At 55.8% G+C, this 17,129-nt stretch overlaps 2 protein-coding genes and 1 pseudogene across 3 annotated transcripts in view; all 3 read left to right on the plus strand.

Moving 5' to 3' along the window:
- LOC109572044 (leukocyte immunoglobulin-like receptor subfamily B member 3) overlaps positions 1 to 4,868 on the plus strand; it is a 62,258-nt gene extending 57,390 nt beyond the window's left edge. Inside the window, exons 4-9 of one of the 2 annotated variants that reach the window (XM_070771828.1) lie at positions 192 to 494; positions 1,762 to 1,878; positions 2,887 to 2,929; positions 3,009 to 3,046; positions 3,326 to 3,378; positions 4,268 to 4,868. In XM_070771828.1, coding sequence (XP_070627929.1) covers positions 192 to 494; positions 1,762 to 1,878; positions 2,887 to 2,929; positions 3,009 to 3,046; positions 3,326 to 3,378; positions 4,268 to 4,414 — 701 coding nt within the window. In that variant the 3' untranslated portion in view covers positions 4,415 to 4,868. The remainder of the gene's footprint in view (positions 1 to 191; positions 495 to 1,761; positions 1,879 to 2,886; positions 2,930 to 3,008; positions 3,047 to 3,325; positions 3,379 to 4,267) is intronic. The other variant, XM_070771826.1, reaches the window with a different exon arrangement.
- The window catches only part of LOC109572041 (leukocyte immunoglobulin-like receptor subfamily B member 5), a gene marked incomplete in the record, with an annotated part of 242,862 nt that overhangs the window by 1,750 nt on the left and 223,983 nt on the right, over positions 1 to 17,129 (plus strand).
- LOC139177264 (leukocyte immunoglobulin-like receptor subfamily A member 6) lies at positions 10,554 to 14,796 on the plus strand (annotated as a pseudogene).

A 17,129-nucleotide genomic window follows, 5' to 3' on the forward strand; every position in this document is an offset into this window, starting at 1 on the left:
GCACAGGCCCCACGGGGGAGCCCCAGGGATGATGCTGGGACCAGGGGGAGGGGTCCCGGGGAGGGGACAGAGAGACGGGGTCGGGGAGGGGAGAGACTCTGAGAAACAGAGACTGCGCTGAGGGGCCAGAGAGGCCCACAGAGTCTCGCTCAGAACCTGGGCCGGCGGCCGCACCCCCTTCCTCTCTGCAGGACGGCTCAGAGACAGACCCTCCCTCTCGGTGCGGCCGGGCCCCACGGTGGCCCCCGGGGAGAATGTGACCCTGCTGTGTCAGTCAGGAGAGAGGACGGACACTTTCCTTCTGTCCAAGGAGGGGGCAGCCCATCGCCCCCTGCGTCTGCGCTCCCAGGACCAAGACGGGCAGTACCAGGCCGAGTTCTCCTTGAGCCCTGTGACCTCAGCCCACGGGGGCACCTACAGGTGCTACGGCTCACTCAGCACAGACCCCTACCTGCTGTCACAGCCCAGTGAGCCCCTGGCGCTCGTGGTCTCAGGTGAGGCCCAGTCTGTCCGTCTCACTCAGCAGCTCGGGGCTCTGCCCTGGGAGCGCAGGACGGTGGTGGAGGAGGGGGCGCTGAGGGAGGGGCCCCCTGAGGGAGGGGCCTCGCAGCCCGCACCCCGCCCCTTTCTCCCGCACTGGGGTCCCGGAGGGGCAGGTGGGCAGTGCCAGGGTCTTCGGGAGGCCACAGGGCCGTGCAGGGCAGAGGGGAGTGAGATGGGGACCCTGGATGAGCCCAGGGCACCTCTTCCTGGGCTCAACCTCCCAAGGTCCCATTCTCCCAGCCACAGACGCAGATTTGAACCTATGGACTGTCAGGGCTCTATGCTCAGGGGAGACAGCCCAGCCCAGGGCGGTGTGGGAGCTGGAGGATCTAATACCCCCTCAGATCATCAACACAGACTGCAGGGGCTCTGGGCTGCCGGGTGAACGGCTAGGGGTCGGGGGGCCAAGGCTGGGGGAGCAGGGCTGTGGAGGGGGAGGCGGCCCCGCCCCCACCCTTTTCCTGACCCCCAGCGGCCACCAGGCATCCATTCCATCAGCTCCACCCCTCAGTGGAGTCAGAAACTGCAGAAAGGGGAGCAGGCTCTTGGGAACGTGGTGGCGGGTCTGGGGAGGAGCAGGGCTGAGTTAGGCCCCGGTTCAGGCGTCTCTGGAGACACTGATGTGGACTCCCTCACCGTCACCACCCCCCCGTGCGGGCCTCAGCTTCTCCCGGTGTAAAAGGAGAGACCCGTGCCCCAGATCTTAGATTTCCTCAGTTCTGACCTGGGTGTGACCCTGCATCGGACAAGGAGCACAGGGAGCCCCCGAGGAGGTGACTGTGGGGGACCTGTCCCCTCTACTGCAGTGTGTGGGGAGGGAGGGGAGGACCCAGAAGCCCCTCCGTGCAGTCTGCCCCTCCCCCCGCCCCCGCTGCGGTGGGGGAGGGGAGGGGACAAGGGAGGACCCTCAGCTCCAGCTGAGACCCTCGGACAGCCCCCTGCAGGTGAGGGCCCCCCAGAGCAGGAAGCTAGTGTCCTCCTGGGGGCCAGCTCAGGAGGAGCTCAGGGTGCCCACGGCCCTGGTTCCAGTCCCGGCTCTGCCACCTCCAGGCTGGGTCACCAGGGCCCGTGATCTCCCTCTCTGGGCCTCAGTCTCCTCGTCTGCAAATGGGTCGGGTGGGCTGGATGTGGACGCACAGACCCCAGCACCAGTCCTCACACAGCAGGTGCCTAGCTAAACGGCACCCCTGGCTCACTCAGGCGTCTCTGGTGCCCCAGGCCTCACGTGGTACCTGAGTGCCCTCATCGGGGTCTTGGTGACCTTCGTCCTGCTGCTCCTCGTCCTCCTCTTTCTCTTCCTCCAACACCGGGGTCAGGACAGATGCAGGAAGTCACGTGAGTAGGGAACGGGGTGACTTGGACCCCTGGAGGCCTTAGGGCATCAGACAGAGGGAAACCAAGGACATGGGAACAGTCAGTTCAAAAAATGTTTTCCCACCATATGGAGGTTCCTTAAAAACGAAAAGCAGAATTATCATATGATCCAGCAAATCCACTGCTGGGTATATGTTTCAATATAATGAAAACACTAATTTGAGAAGATACAAACATTCCAATATTCATGTAGCCAATTTACAATAGCCAAGATATGTGACCAACCCAACTGTCCAGCAACAGATGAATGAACAGAGAAAATGTGGTGTGTGTGTGTGTGTGTGTGTGTATATATATGCCCACATATACATACAATGGAATATTACTCAGCCATAAAAAGAAGGAAACTCTGCCATTTGCAACAGCACACATGAACCTAGAGAGTATTACGCTTACTGAAATAACTCGGAGGAACATAAACGCTTGATGATAGCATTGGTACATACTGAATCTGGAAAACAATACAAAGGAACATATATGAAAAACAGAAACAGAGTCCTTGATACAGAAAAATAACTAATGGTTACCGGGGGGTCGGGCAGATGAGGAGTGTGGACTAGAGACACAGACTACTGTGTATGAAATAAGCAAGAAGGATATACTGGATAGCACAGGGAATGTAGCAATTATTTCGTAATAACTTTAAGTGGAGTATAACCTATAAAAACATTGAATCATATGTTGTATGCCTGAAACTAATATATTACAAATCAACGATATTTCATTAAAAAATTTTCCAGAATCTCAAATCTGAAAATCTAGTGGAAAAAAACACCCACGGTCAGCCCACGTGCACTCATTTAAGCCATTCCCCTCCTTCTCAATGTCACGAACAGACATGCACCACGAACCCAGGCTGCCTTCTCTCCTCCTGAATCCCACGTGGAGGGCGGGGGCACCATGTCCCCGGGGCCGAGCCTCTGTCCCGAGACCCAGCCCAGGCTGAGGCTGATTTCCAACCTCCGACAGGGGCGGCAGACCCAGGGCCTGAGGACAGGGACCCGCAGAGCAGGTAACTCCCGCCCCAACACCCCCAGAGCCCCACCCACACCACCCCACCTTCTCCCCCTGACACAGTGTCTCCTCCTCAGCTCCAGCCCAGCCACAGGCGCCCAGGACCAGGCCATCTGTGAGCAGGAGAGGCGGCGGCCCACGGGAGGGCACAGAGACTTCTGGAGGCAGTGGGGGGGATGCTCAGAAGGATGGGGGACCGGGGCTGGGGACTGAAACCCCACACAGCACTTTCAGGTGCAGGGTCGGGGGGGCACAGAGACCTCTGGAGGCCGTGGGGGGGATGCTCAGAAGGGTGGGAGACTACACAGCAGCCCCCCACCCAGGCTGCAGGGCGGGGGCTCCAGCCCTGAGGCTCTCTGAACCCTACCTAGCGGTGCCCTCTGCTCTGCTGCAGATGCTGCCGTGAGCGACACACACTCTGAGGTGGGGCTACAGCTGGACCATCGGGTGAGACCCTTGCTCCCGTCTGGCCACCACAGACCTCCTGTTGCCAAACTCAGCCCAGCGCACGCGTTGCTGTGCTCACACCCCAGCTCCAGCCACGCCCACCCCACCCCTCCTTCCCGGCTCCCTGGGTCCTGCTGTGACCCCACCCTCCCCTTGCCCTGTGACCTCACGGCCCCTCCTTCAGGGCGCCATGTCCTCTGGCTGACCTTATGGTGTAGGGGTGCAGCCCCAGGTCTCATGAGGACGCGTGCATCAGTGGATGACCCACATGGCCCAGGCTCCCCTCCTTCACCCCCAGCAAAGGGCGCGGGAGAGCGGGCGCCACCCCCCAGGCCCTGCAGGTACGGCAGGCGCTCAGCTCGTGGTGAGAGGGGCCCCACGCCAACAAGCTGGCGGAGTCCCAGAATGCAAGGTGCTGATGAGGAAAGTAAATCAAGAGACGGCACTGGGCGCTTGGGGCGGGCAGACTCGGGAGGAAGGTCCTGAGGCAGGAGGGACGCGCTTTAGCAGGAAGACGGCTGTGTGCCAGGCCAGATGAGCAAGAGGTCCGGGCTCAGACAGAAACCAGGGCTGCACAAAGCTCCCAGAGGCTCCTGGGCATCAGGAGGCCCCTGGAGTTTCCACCAGGAGAGAGAGCTGACCTGACCCGAGGGCGGCGGACCCAGGAGGCACCTGTCCTGCCTCACTGCCTCCCTCCAGCACAACAGGCGGGAGGCAGGCCCCCAGGAGGGGACGGGCGCCCTGTGAGCCCCCGAGATCACTAAGGCGGGAGGCACCCCCTGTCCTCCCGGTCGGGGGGATTCCGGGAAGGATGGACAGATGCACAGCAGATGGGTGCCTCCTCTCCAGGCCCCCAGGCACCCCATCTCACACACCTTCGCCCCCGCAGGCTGCTACATCTGAAGCCCCCCAGGACGTGACCTACGCCCAGCTGAACCACTCGATCGTCAGAAGGGGGATGGCCGCACCCCCGGCTCCCCCGTCAGGGGAGCCCCCAGCAGAGCCCAGTGAGTACGCTGCTCTCGCCGTTCGCTAGCCCAGGAAGGACCCGAGCCCAGGCTCCCGGGACCAGATCTCAGACCCCAGGAGGCACGGGAGCTGCCAGCAATGGACACCACCTAACCACAAGCAGCCAGTACCTGGGCTCCTAACAGACCACCAGGTGCCCCGGGGACCCTTTCCACTCAACTGGTTCTACCCTCAGAAACAGCATCCTGGACCCCCGGTGGCCCAGTGGTTAAGAGTCTGCCAGCCAATGCACAGGACATGGGTCTGATCCACTTGCTGCCGGACAGCTGAGCCTAGGGGCGCTGCAGCTGCCGAAGCCCTGGTGCCCAGAGAAGCTCTGGTGTTCCTCGAGAGAAGCCCGAGTGTGAGCAGTCCGTGCACAGCCAGGCAGCAGCCTCCACTCGCTGCAATCAGAGAGGGCCCACACGAAGCAGGGAAGATCCAGCACAGACACAAATAAACAGATTACTAAAACACTGAAAGGCATGTTTCAGTTTCCTTAAAAAAGATAATTAATATCCTCATTTTATAAAGAAGGCAACAGACTCTCAATTATCAGTGATTTTGAAAAAGGTCAGCACATTACTCCAAACGAAGGGAGGAACAGGGAAACAACAATGACAGGGGTAGCTACCACTGAGGACAAACAAGGAGAGGAAAATCAGAAAAGCCAGAAAGCTTCGTCCCTGAGGGCGTGGACCACATTCACACATGCTAGGCACAAGGACCAAGTCAGAAAGAGAGAAGGTGTTGCTTTACCACCATCAGGACACGATGGCAGGTCCTTCAGACTTTAGAATGGTAAAAGCTTCATCGAAGGACAGTTTTATGCTATTGTAGTAGAAAATGTAGATGACACAGACCAAAAGCCTCAAAAATAAAATTTATCAAAATTATGGACATAAGGATAAACAGAAAATCTGAATTGTCCTATATGTTAAAGAGTCCAGAGAGTTTCACAGGTGAATGCATCTGAACACGTGGGCACTCATGAAACACACACACTCGTACACACACCTCCCGAGCTTACTCAGAGAGGGGAGAAGGAAGGAAGGGCACACTCCACAAAACATTTCACTGTGCCAGAGAAACCTGAGACCAAACGGTGACACGGAAACTGCAAAATGGGGAAATCTCAGGAAGCTCTTTTTCCCTGGTTTGTTTTCCTAAACAAACACTCACAAAGAGGATTCATCAGTAAATAAAATGGACCACATGTCACGCACATGCACCTATTTTTTTTGAAGAATGTGTGGTTGGTTTCATCCACAAAAATCCATCAATACAATTCAAATATTAAAAGAAGAAATTTTAAAACATCATGATAACAGATGAAAAGTTTTCTGATAAAATATACCACCAATTTATAATGAAAAAGTCGTAAGTAGAAGGAATTTCCTATCATTTATCAAAGCATCTTTTAAAACCTGCACTAGAAATCTATTTTTTATGTTGTTTATTTATTCATTGTTGCTGTGTGGGCTTTTCTCCAGTTGCAGCGATTTGATCTCTGGTTTCTCTGCCTTTTCTAAAACCAGCTGGAACATCTGGAAGTTCACAGTTCATGTACTTTGAAGCCTGGCTTGGAGAATTTGGAGCACTTCTTTACTAGCGTGTGAGATGAGTGCAATTGTGCGGTAGTTTGAGCATTCTTTGGCATTGCCTTTCTTTGGGATTGGAATGAAAACTGACCTTTTCCAGTACTGTGGCCACTGCTGAGTTTTCCAACTTTGCTGGCATATCGAGTGCAGCACTTTCACAGCATCATCTTTCATCTTTCAGAATTTGAAATAGCTCAACTGGAATTCCATCACCTCCACTAGCTTTATTCAAAGTGATGCTTCCTAAGGCCCACTTGACTTCACATTCCAGGATGTCTGGCTCTAGGTGAGTGATCACACCATTGTGATTATCTGGGTCATGAAGATCTGTTTTGTACAGTTCTTCTGTGTATTCTTGCCACCTCTTAATATCTTCTGCTTCTGTTAGGTCCATACCATTTCTGTCCTTTATCGTGCCCATCTTTGCATGAAGTGTTCCCTTGGTATCTCTCATTTTCTTGAAGAGATCTCTAGTCTTTCCCATTCTGTTGTTTTCCTCTATTTGTTTGCATTGATTGCTGAGGGAAGCTTTTTTAGATCTCCTTGCTATTCTTGGAACTTTGCATTCAGATGGCAATATCTTTCCTTTTCTCCTTTGCTTTTCGCTTCTCTTCTTTTCACAGCTATATGTAAGGCCTCCTCAGACAGCCATTTTTTGCATTTCTTTTCCATGGGGATAGTCTTGATCCCTGCTCCTGTACAAAGTCACAAACCTCAGTCCAGAATTCATCAGGCACTCTATCAGATCTAGTCCCTTAAATCTATTTTTCACTTCCACTGTATAATCATAAGGGATTTGATTTAGATCATACCTGAATGGTCTAGTGGTTTTCCCTACTTTCTTCAATTTAAGTCTGAATTTGGTAATAAGGAGTTCATGATCTGAGCCACAGTCAGCTCCTGGTCATGTTTTTACTGACTGTATAGAGCTTCTCCATCTTTGGCTGTGATAAATATAATCAATCTGATTACGGTGTTGACCATCTGGTGATGTCCATGTGTAGAGTCTTCTCTTGTGTTGTTGGAAGAGGGTGTTTGCTAGACCAGTGCGTTCTCTTGGCAACACTCTATTAGCCTTTGCCCTGCTTCATTCTGTACTCCAAGGCCAAATTTGCCTGTTACTCCAGGAGTTTCTTGACATCCTATATTTGCATTCCAGTCCCCTATAATGAAAAGGACATATTTTGGGGGGTGTTAGTTCTAAAAGGTCTTGTAGGTCTTCATAGAATCGTTGAGCTTCTTCAGCGTTACTTGTTGGAACATAGACTTGGATTCCTGTGATACTGAATGGTTTGCCTTGGAAACGAATAGAGATTATTCTGTCAATTTTGAGATTGCATCCTAGTACTGCATTTCGGACTCTCTTGTTGATCATGATGGCTACTCCATTTCTTCTAAGGGATTCCTGCCCATAGTAGTAGATATAATGGTCATCTGAGTTAGATGACCAGTCCCCTTTAGTTCGCTGATTCCCAGAACGTCGACGTTCACTCTTGCCATCTCCTGTTTGACCACTTCCAATTTGCCTTGATTCATGGACCTAACATTCCAGGTTCCTATGCAATATGGCTCTTTACAGCATCAATTTTGTCAATTATACCACAGTAAAGTTGAAAAGGTTTTCTTTCATTTAATTACACCAGGCACATTGGGAGTTATTCCATTGCTCATTTTAGGCACTTGCTCTCGTGCTTAAAATACGTATTTACATTTTTATTTCTGAACCCGTACACATTCTCCTCCTCCTTTACAAAAGACAAAGTTCTAACGGTGCTTCACCTGAACTCTGGGTACTCATATACACGTGTGTGGGCATGCGCACGGCTCTGTCCATGCACACGTGCGGGTGCGTTTGTGCGTGCAAGTGTGTGTCTGTGTACTTTTCCAAAGCTCATTTTTGGCCATGCGTTCCTCTTTGTTGCATCTCACTGTCTCTCTGCCATCTCTTAGTATCCCTTTCTGTGTGAAAACAGTCAGTATCTAAGAACTTGCACCTCTGGAAATGCCTTCTCTCACAGTCATTCTCTTTTTAACAAGTTGCTTGAGAACACTCTATTTGGAATCCAGCCTGTGACTCAAGTACTAGGAGAGGAAAACGCTTGTGAAGGTTAAGGGCCCCATGCCCCCAGAGCCCACGTCCTCTCAAGACCTGGTGGGTTGAGGCTGAGGCACGGCCCACACCGGGAGGCTGAACCTCCTGGAAGCTGGGGATGTGCTCTGCATGAAGCTCTCACTTCTGCCCCTTGCAAGTACTCCGACTCAGGGGAACTCTTCCTGGTTAATTCCCTGACGGCATGGCTCCAGTATCCTTTAGTGCCGCCTTTTGGTAGGGGGCAGTCTGCTCCCTGTGGGCTGGTCATTCTCTTGATAATCTGCGTTTTCCACAGGAAGTAGTTTCAGGACATTTTTAGGGCCTCAGTCCAGTCCGCCTTGATTTTCCTTTTTTTATTTGAAATTTACTTAAAAGAGAATTAACTGTTTCAAATTGTATAATTCAGCGCGAAATAATTTTTAAATTTAACCTGCAGTTTCTCAGTTTACTATGAAAGGTCAAGATACAGATATTACTTCCATTTATTTTTACAAATATGTAGTTAATTAACCTATTGTTGACGTCGCTGCCCCACACAGGCTCTCCGTTGCAGGGTGTGGGGTCTTTAGCTCAAGTGTGCCGTGTCTGGATCTCTGGCCGCTGATCCCGCCCAGGCCCCTAAGTAAGCAGCGCCGAGTCTCAGTCAGGAGCCCAGCAGGGCGGCCCTCAGGTGTCACGTGCACATGCATGAGTCCCAGCCCTTCGCAGGTCAGTTCTCATCAGTAAAGGAGGCTCCGTTATTTGCTTCCTCAGCCGTTGCTGTCTCTCGTGAGCGTCTTCCCGTCTGACACTTACAACAGATACCACACTGGCCCTCAGCACAGGCCCGCCTCTCCTGAATCTCCTTGTCTGCTCTCTGTGCTGCACTCTGGACCATTTCCTCAATGCTATGCTCCGACTTCATACGGGGCCGCTTAGCTGCCTTCTTGGCTGCATGACTTTTTAACGTGTTGAATCTACTGTATTGTTCACGTCGAAAATTTTCACCTCTTTTCAGTGACCACCTGTTCTACAAAATAATCCACATGCTTGCCTCCCTTTATTTTTCTGTGACCATGGTTCCCTCTGTGTGTCCACATGGGTGGAAACCTTACTCTGACCCTGAGATGATCCCTGCTGCCGGGGCCACACCCCGACCTCTCATGCTTTGCTGTGGTTCCCCTCCATTTGGGGAACTTTCTTTCTGCCCTTGTCTGTGGCTACATGTTTCAGAAACACTCTCCAAGCACATCTCAGTGTTAGAAGGAGAGGAGGCTCTGGGTGGGCACCACACTCACCCCCTTCGGTGCAGTCTCAGCCCGCAGCCCTTCATGTCCACCCTCTCCTGCTGTCACCTCGTCTGGAAATTGACCATGACGACGGCAGCAAGAGCCTGCAGCCCCTCTGAGGGCTGGGGTCGGGACAACAGGCAGAGTAGGAACCTCAGGTGCCGAGAAAGGGCACCACCGCCCCAGGTCCATGAGCAGCGGGTACACGTTTATAGGAGCATCTGTTTTCCAAAAGAGTGAGAGCTCTGACCCCAATCAATACTCCCTAAAGCTTGCAGGTGACGACAAGACTGGGAGGACACTGTGCCCAAGGACCCCGGGGCCCTGAGGAGGCAGGAAGCACCCAGGGGCTTGTTCCCAGGAAGGCGGGCTGGACGGTGATGCGATACAGAGAGACGCCCTGAAGGGGGCTGCCATGGGGGAAACCCACACCCCGGGGCAGTGGAGGAGTCAGTTTCCTTCCTTATTCCCTGAAGCCTCCTCTGGGCTCTCGGCCACATGGACTCCACTGAGCCCAGGGACACTCTGATCATTTGTCCCTCATAAAGAGCAGATTTGTGGACACAGAGGGGAAGGAGAGGGTGGGACGAATGGAGAGAGTAGCATGGAAATGCGCACACCAGCGCGTGTAAAACAGACCACGCGGGAATGTGTCCTGTGACTCAGTGAGCTCACACAGGGCTCTGTACAACCCAGAGGGGAGGGAGGTTCTAGAGGGAGGGCATGTGACACACATGGCCGATCCATGCTGATGTATGGCAGAACCAGCACCATGTTGTAAAGTAATGATCCAGCAATTTTAAAAAAAAGAGTGTTTCTGGGTATCTGAGCCCTGCGCGGAGCAGGAGCTGACATCCTCCCTGAAGCATCTCCAGGGCCTGGTGACCCGTCCATGGTGAGGACCCCTGGGGACCTGCTGATGGGCGGGCAGAGGAGGAAGCAGACCCCAAGGTGAGGCTCTCGGAGGGAAGGACACGCCCTGCTTGCCCACACCTCAAAGAGGTGTCTCGGGAACACCCTGGGACTGTCACAGGGACGACGCTAGGCTTTCAAGAAGAGGCTGTTCCCCTTCCTGCGGGGACGTTGATGTGACAGCCACGTGACAGGAAGCCTGAGCCTCTGACAGGACACACCCTGTGGTCTGTCTGTCCGGAGGACACCCAGGTCTCCTCCATCCTCACAGCCTGGACCGTAGGAGGAGACGCCATGGCCCCCGCGCTCCCTGCCCTGCTCTGCCTTGGTGAGATGGGAGGGGCAGGGGGAGCCCTGGTCTGAAGGGACCCCCCAGCCAGCCTACTCCGTCAGGGGACCCCAGGGCCCAGGAGACTCCCCGGGTGGAGAGGCGCTGCTCAGAGCTGAGGGCACACCTCTCACAGAGCGCTCTCTTCCAGGGCTGAGTGTGGGCCTGAGGACCCAGGCGCAGGCCGGTGAGTCTGTCCGGGGGCCCAGCTCCCTCCTCTCTTGGGGACAAGGTCACCCCCAGGCCATGGGCAGGGGAGGGCAGCCTGGGGGTCATGGAGGGGGAGTCTGGGAGGTCTCGGCTGAGAGCCAGGACCTGGGGGAGATTCCTGGTGAGCCCACCTCTGATTTCCTTCCAGGGACCCTCCCTAAACCCACCATCTGGGCTGAGCCAGGCTCTGTGGTCTCCTGGGGGAGCCCCGTGACCATCTGGTGTCAGGGTCCCCCGGGGGCCCAGGAGTTCCATCTGGATAAAGAGGGAAACCCAGTTTCATGGGACAGACAGAAACCCCTGGAGCCCGGGGACAAGGTCAAGTTCTCCATTCAAAACATGGGACAGGACCACGCAGGGAGCTATCAGTGCTACTACGGAACCCGCACTGGCCGGTCAGAGCACAGTGACCCCCTGGAGCTGGTGGTGACAGGTGAGGGATCTAGGGGGCCTCGGGCTCTGCCCTCGGGAGGGGTCTGCTCTCAGGGGCTGTCCCTCTCAGAGCACAGCCCTGGGTGGGGGGAGGAGAGGGTGGGGACCCCACGGAACCAGCTGCCTCCTTCTCTCCTAGGACCCTACGGCAAACCCAGCCTCTCAGCCCTGCCGAGCCCTGTAGTGATGTCGGGAGGGAATGTGACCCTCCAGTGTGGCTCCCGTTGGGGATTTAACAGATTCCTTCTAACCAAGGAAGGAGAAGACGAGTCCTTTTGGGGTCTGGATGGACAGCGAACCCCCGACGGGCAGACCCAGGCCCTGTTCCCCGTGGACCCCGTGACCCCCGGGCACAGGGGGACGTTCAGATGCTACAGCTTTTACAGGCAGAGCCCCCGGGTGTGGTCAGCCCCCAGCGACCCCCTGGAGCTCCTGGTCTCAGGTGAGGAATCCCGTCCTGACCCCATACATTTGTGCAGACAAGACAACGTACTGGGGTCTCTGCTCCCAGGGGAGCCCCTGTGAGAGGGTGGGGAGAGGAGCGTGGGGCTCACAGGACAGACACACAGACTGAGACATGGCGAGGCCTGGGGCCGGGCCGAGAGAGGGGGTCCACAGGGGAAGCGGTCCCTACAACCCAGCGCGTGTCTCTCCCCAGGGCTGTCTGGGAAGCCCTCCCTCCTGACCCCACAGGGCCCTGTCGTCACCTCTGGACAGAACCTGACCCTCCAGTGTCGCTCTGACGTTGGTTACACCAGATTCGCTCTGTCCAAGGTAGGGGGACAGGACCTCCCCCAGCGCCCTGCCCAGAGGCCCCAGGAGGGGCTCTCTCAGGCCGACTTCCCCCTGGGCCCAGTGGGCACCATCCACAGGGGCCAGTACAGATGCTACGGTGGACACGGCCTCTCCTCCGAGTGGTCGGCCCCCAGTGAGACCCTGGAGCTGCTGGTGGCAGGTGAGGAGTCAGCGGGTCAGTGGGGGACCAGACTGTGCACAGGCCCCACTGGGGAGCCCCAGGGATGATGCTGGGACCAGGGGAAGGGGTCCCGGGGAGGGACAGAGAGACAGGGGTTGGGGAGGGGAGAGACTCTGAGAAACAGAGACAGCGCTGAGGGGCCAGAGAGGCCCGCGGAGTCTCGCTCAGAACCAGGCCCGGCGCCCGCACCCCCTTCCTCTCTGCAGGACGGCTCAGAGACAGACCCTCCCTCTCAGTGCGGCCCGCGCCCCTCGGTGGCCCCGGGGGAGAATGTGACCCTGCTGTGTCAGTCAGGAGAGAGGACGGACACCTTCCTTCTGTCCAAGGAGGGGCCAGCCGATCGCCCCCTGCGTCTGCGCTCCCAGGACCAAGACGGTCAGTACCAGGCCGAGTTCTCCTTGAGCCCTGTGACCTCAGCCCACGGGGGCACCTACAGGTGCTACGGCTCACTCAGCACAGACCCCTACCTGCTGTCACAGCCCAGTGAGCCCCTGGCGCTCGTGGTCGCAGGTGAGGCCCAGTCTGTCCGTCTCACTCAGCAGCTCGGGGCTCTGCCCTGGGAGCGCAGGGCGGTGGTGGAGGAGGGGGCGCTGAAGGAGGGCCCCCTGAGGGAGGGGCCTCGGAGCCCGCGCCCCGCCCCTTCCTCCCGCACTGGGGTCCCGGAGGGGCAGGTGGTCAGTGGGAGGGTCTCGGGGAGGCCACAGGGCCGTGCAGGGCAGAGGTGCGTGAGGTGGGGTCCTCGGGTCAGCCCGGCGTACGCCTTCCTGGGCTCATTCCCAGGACCCAGTCTCCCAGCCACAGACCCAGATCCGAACCTGGGGAGTCTCGGGGCTCTCTGCTCAGGGGAGACAGCCCACCCCAGGGCATTTTAACATTCTCTGGGAGGACAAGGCCCCTCAGATCGTCGAGGGGCGGCGGGGAGTCAGGCAGAGATGGCGCCAGAGCCACAGGCTGCAGGGGCCTGAGGCTGCTGGATGGGGTTCAGTCTGTGGAGAAGCAGGTCCGCCCCCACCACATCCTGGCCCCGGAGGCTGCAGGGATCACTTCCTCCCGCGGGCAGAGTCCAGCTGGCAGACACAGAGGGCTGAGCGAGCGTCTGTAGGGGGAGGTGGATCCGTGGGAGCCACGGTTGGGTCCCACCCCGGGACCCCACAGACCACTGATCAGGGGCGGGGTCCCACCCCAGGACCCTGCAAACACCACTCAGGGGCGGGCCGCACCCTGGGACCCCACAGACCACCGCTCATAGGGGTCCACCCCGGGACCCCACAGACCACCGCTCAGTGGAAGGCCCCACCCCACCCTGTGCTGTCGGAGCTCCTTCAGCTCCGGGTCCTGACAGGAACGTCTGAGACAGTAAGATAGAGAGACCCCAGGAGTCTCCCGAGGAGGACACGGCCCACCCACAGCCTCCCTTCACGACACTCGGGCTCGGCTGATACCCTCCCCCAGCACCGCTGTCAGACCCGCGAGTGTGAACAAGGACAGTGTCCCTGTCAGGAGTTGGGCTCGGGGCTGCGTCTTCTCACGGGAGGCGGGTGCCCTGGGCACACACAGTGAGTAACGGGGCCGGCGCTGACCTGTGTGCCCTCACCCCAGACTACACGGTGCAGAATCTCACCCGGATGGGCCTCGCGGCTTCGGTCCTGCTGCTCCTCGGGATCCTTCTCTGCCAGGCTTGGCACGACCACGGAGGAGCCGAGATGCAGCCCGGAGCTGAGCACCGGGACCCCGCACCGCCCAGAGCGCAGGAGCCTGGGACGCGAGCTTCTGGTGTAGGAGCTTCTGGATGAGCCTCTGACCCTGGGGGAGAGATGAGCCGCAGGGTGGGAGGAGGCCCAGGTGGGTCGGCCTCTGCTCACGGGGCCCCTCCCTCCTGGGGAGGATGCCCCGGCTCCCGGCTGCTCTCACCCCTGGCCCGAGGCGAATCCCACATGGCAGGGGTGGGTCCTCACCCTGCATGCCCCCAGGCTCTGTCCACTCGCATGGAGGACGTGAGCCTCATTGTTCATGCCCGCCGTCTCTGGTGTGCGCAATGACCTCCATCTCTTCTCAGAAACAGAATGCTGTTAAAGTAACTGAATAAATGGGTTAAATGGGGCCCTGTTTGGAACAGTTGGATCCTAAACTCTTCCCTGAGCCCCCTCTGGACCCTGCATGCCCCTCCTCCTTGTCCGAGGACACCCGCTGTAGTCTCTCCAGAAACACTGTCAGTGTGAAGGGACACCCTGGCGTTTGAAGTGACCGTCAGGGCTACACTGGTAAATGAGCTCAGGAATATATCGTTTTGTAAAGAGCCCCGATATGGGGTTTCCCTGATGGTGAAGAATCTGCCAGCCAATGCAAGAGACACGGGTTCAATCCGTGATCCTGAACACCCCACACGCCAGGGAGCAACTGAATCCATGAGCCGCAGCGACAGAGGCTGGCACGTCCTGGAGCCCGCACACCGCCAGAGAGGCCAGTGCTGCAGAAGCCCAGACACCAAAGCGAGGGAACAGCCCCACTCACATAACCAGACACACCCCCGCAGCAACACAGACCCGGCACAGACAAAATCATCAGGCAATAAATGCTTAAAGGGCCCAGTGTGAACTGTGTGTCTCTTTGGGGCCAACGCACTCTGTGGCCAACCTCAAGGAGCCTGGGTGAACGCGCTGAAGCCCGGGTGGGAAGGAAGGAGCAGGTGGACTTTCCTACAGGCCGAGTCTGGTGCAGCCAGCCCCCACTGATGGCCCCATGGGCACAGATGTGTCCTTCTCATTACAATCACATAGGATCATCTCCACCTCAGTTTTATGCCCCAGGGACCCTGAAATGAGATGCCCACCTCCTAGTTCATCTGTAAGAGAGGGAAAGAGAAAACCATGGAGGAGACAAGGCTGACTCTGACGAATCCCAGCACATCACGGGCAGGGGTACTCATTACCACGGTCAATCTGGAGAGTCGACAGCAACTCTCAGTTAAAGGGCAGAGACACAGCGCTGGCCCACAGTTGTATAACCCAGAGGAAGATGCGTGCACAGCCACGCGTGTACAAGGAGAAAAAGGACACGTGGGTTGTTCACAGTAGAAAAAGTTACAGAAATCACTTTCACCAAAATGAATGGTTTGGTGTGTATATATGCGACAGAATTTTATACAAAAAATGCACAAAGCTGGACTGCTACTACAGAAACACAAGTCAGTTTTCAAGCATGATGGTGAATAAGTAAAACACGACCGTAGGAGTCCAGTCCATGACATCAAATTCAAAAGGGAACAACGTGGGACTCGATACACAAAATAAGAACTGAGATGGGAGGAACAAGGGCAGCTACCGGGTTTCCCTGGTGGCTTGGCAGATAAGAATCCAGCCGCCAACGCAGGGGACGCGGGTTCCATCCCTGCTGCGAGAAGATCCCGCTCAGGCTGCAAATGCTGAGCCCGCGGGCCCAAAGTTGTGCCCTGCGACAAGACACGTCACCAAAGCGAGGAGCCCAGGCACCACAGAGAAGGGAAAACCCTCCTGTGCTCAGCTAAATGAGAGGAAAGCCCCTGGGCAGCGAGGAAGACCCAGCACCATCCTCTGTCGCTCAGGCCTGTCTGACTCTTTGAGACACCATAGACAGTAGTAGCCCACCAGGCTCCTCTGGGCAGCAAGGAAGACCCAGCACCATCCTCTGTACCTCAGTCATGTCTGACTCTGTGACCGCATGGACTGTAGCCCACCAGGCTCCTCTAGGCAGCGAGGAAGACCCAGCACCGTCTGTCCCTCAGGCGTGTCTGACTCTGTGCGACCACATGGACTGCGGCCACCAGGCTCCTGTGTCCATGAGATTCTCTTACTGGAGTGGGTTGCATTGCCCTCCTCCAGGGGATCTTCCCCACCAAGGGATCAAACTCAGGTTTCCCAAGTAGCAGGCAGATTCTTTACCATCTGAGCCACCAGGGAAGTCCAGCAGCGCCAAAACTAATAAATTTTTTAAAAATGATACCTCAGAGATACAAAAGTTTATAAGAGAGTACTAAGAACCACTGTGTGCTCAGCCATCCGACAGCAAACCTGGAAGACATGCACGAGTCTCTAGAGACACACAGCCCACCAGAACGGAGGCAAGAAGACCCAGACAGCCTGAACAGACCGGCCAATGGAAGCGACACAGAATCTGTAATAACACCAATTGAAACTCCATGCAAACCAGAGGCCAGAACTGGATGGCTTCACGGAGGACTTCTACCAAACTGACAAAGAGGAACTTATATGACCCTCTTCACACTCTCCCAGGAGACTGAAGAGGACGAAACACTCCCAAAGTCCTTCTATGAGCCACCGTCACGCCGATACCTAAACCAGACAAAGACACAACCAAAAAAGAAGTTACAGAACAGAGCGCTTTATGAACATAAACGCAAAATGGGCAACAAAATATTAGCTAACTGAATTCAACAACACACAAAAAGAATCACACGCCATGATCAACTTGGATTCATACCAGAGTCACAAGGATAATTCAACATGTGCAAATCGATCAATGTAAGTCACCACATCAACAAGAGAAAAGACAAAACAACATGCTCGTCTTAATAGGTTCAGAGAAAGCACTGATAAAATACAACATCCATTCATCATAAAAGGTGTCGCCAAAGTGAGTACAGAGGGAAGACATCTCAACGTAATAAAACCGATTTATGACAAGCACACAGTCAACACAGTCCTCAAAGGTAACAAGCGGAAAGCCTTTCTAGAACTCTGGGACAAGGTAAGGACGCCCACTCTCACCATTTGTGTTCAACATACCACTGGAAGTCCTAGTCATAGCAATCAGGCAAGAAAACAAAAAAGGATTCAACTTGGGGCAGGAAGGAGGCAAAACTGTCCCTGTATGCAGATGACGTGATACTGCATTTACAAAACCCTGAAGACTGCACACACAAACTGCA

Source organism: Bos indicus, chromosome 18 (assembly GCF_029378745.1).
Source record: "Bos indicus isolate NIAB-ARS_2022 breed Sahiwal x Tharparkar chromosome 18, NIAB-ARS_B.indTharparkar_mat_pri_1.0, whole genome shotgun sequence".
NCBI classification, from domain to species: domain Eukaryota; kingdom Metazoa; phylum Chordata; class Mammalia; order Artiodactyla; family Bovidae; genus Bos; species Bos indicus.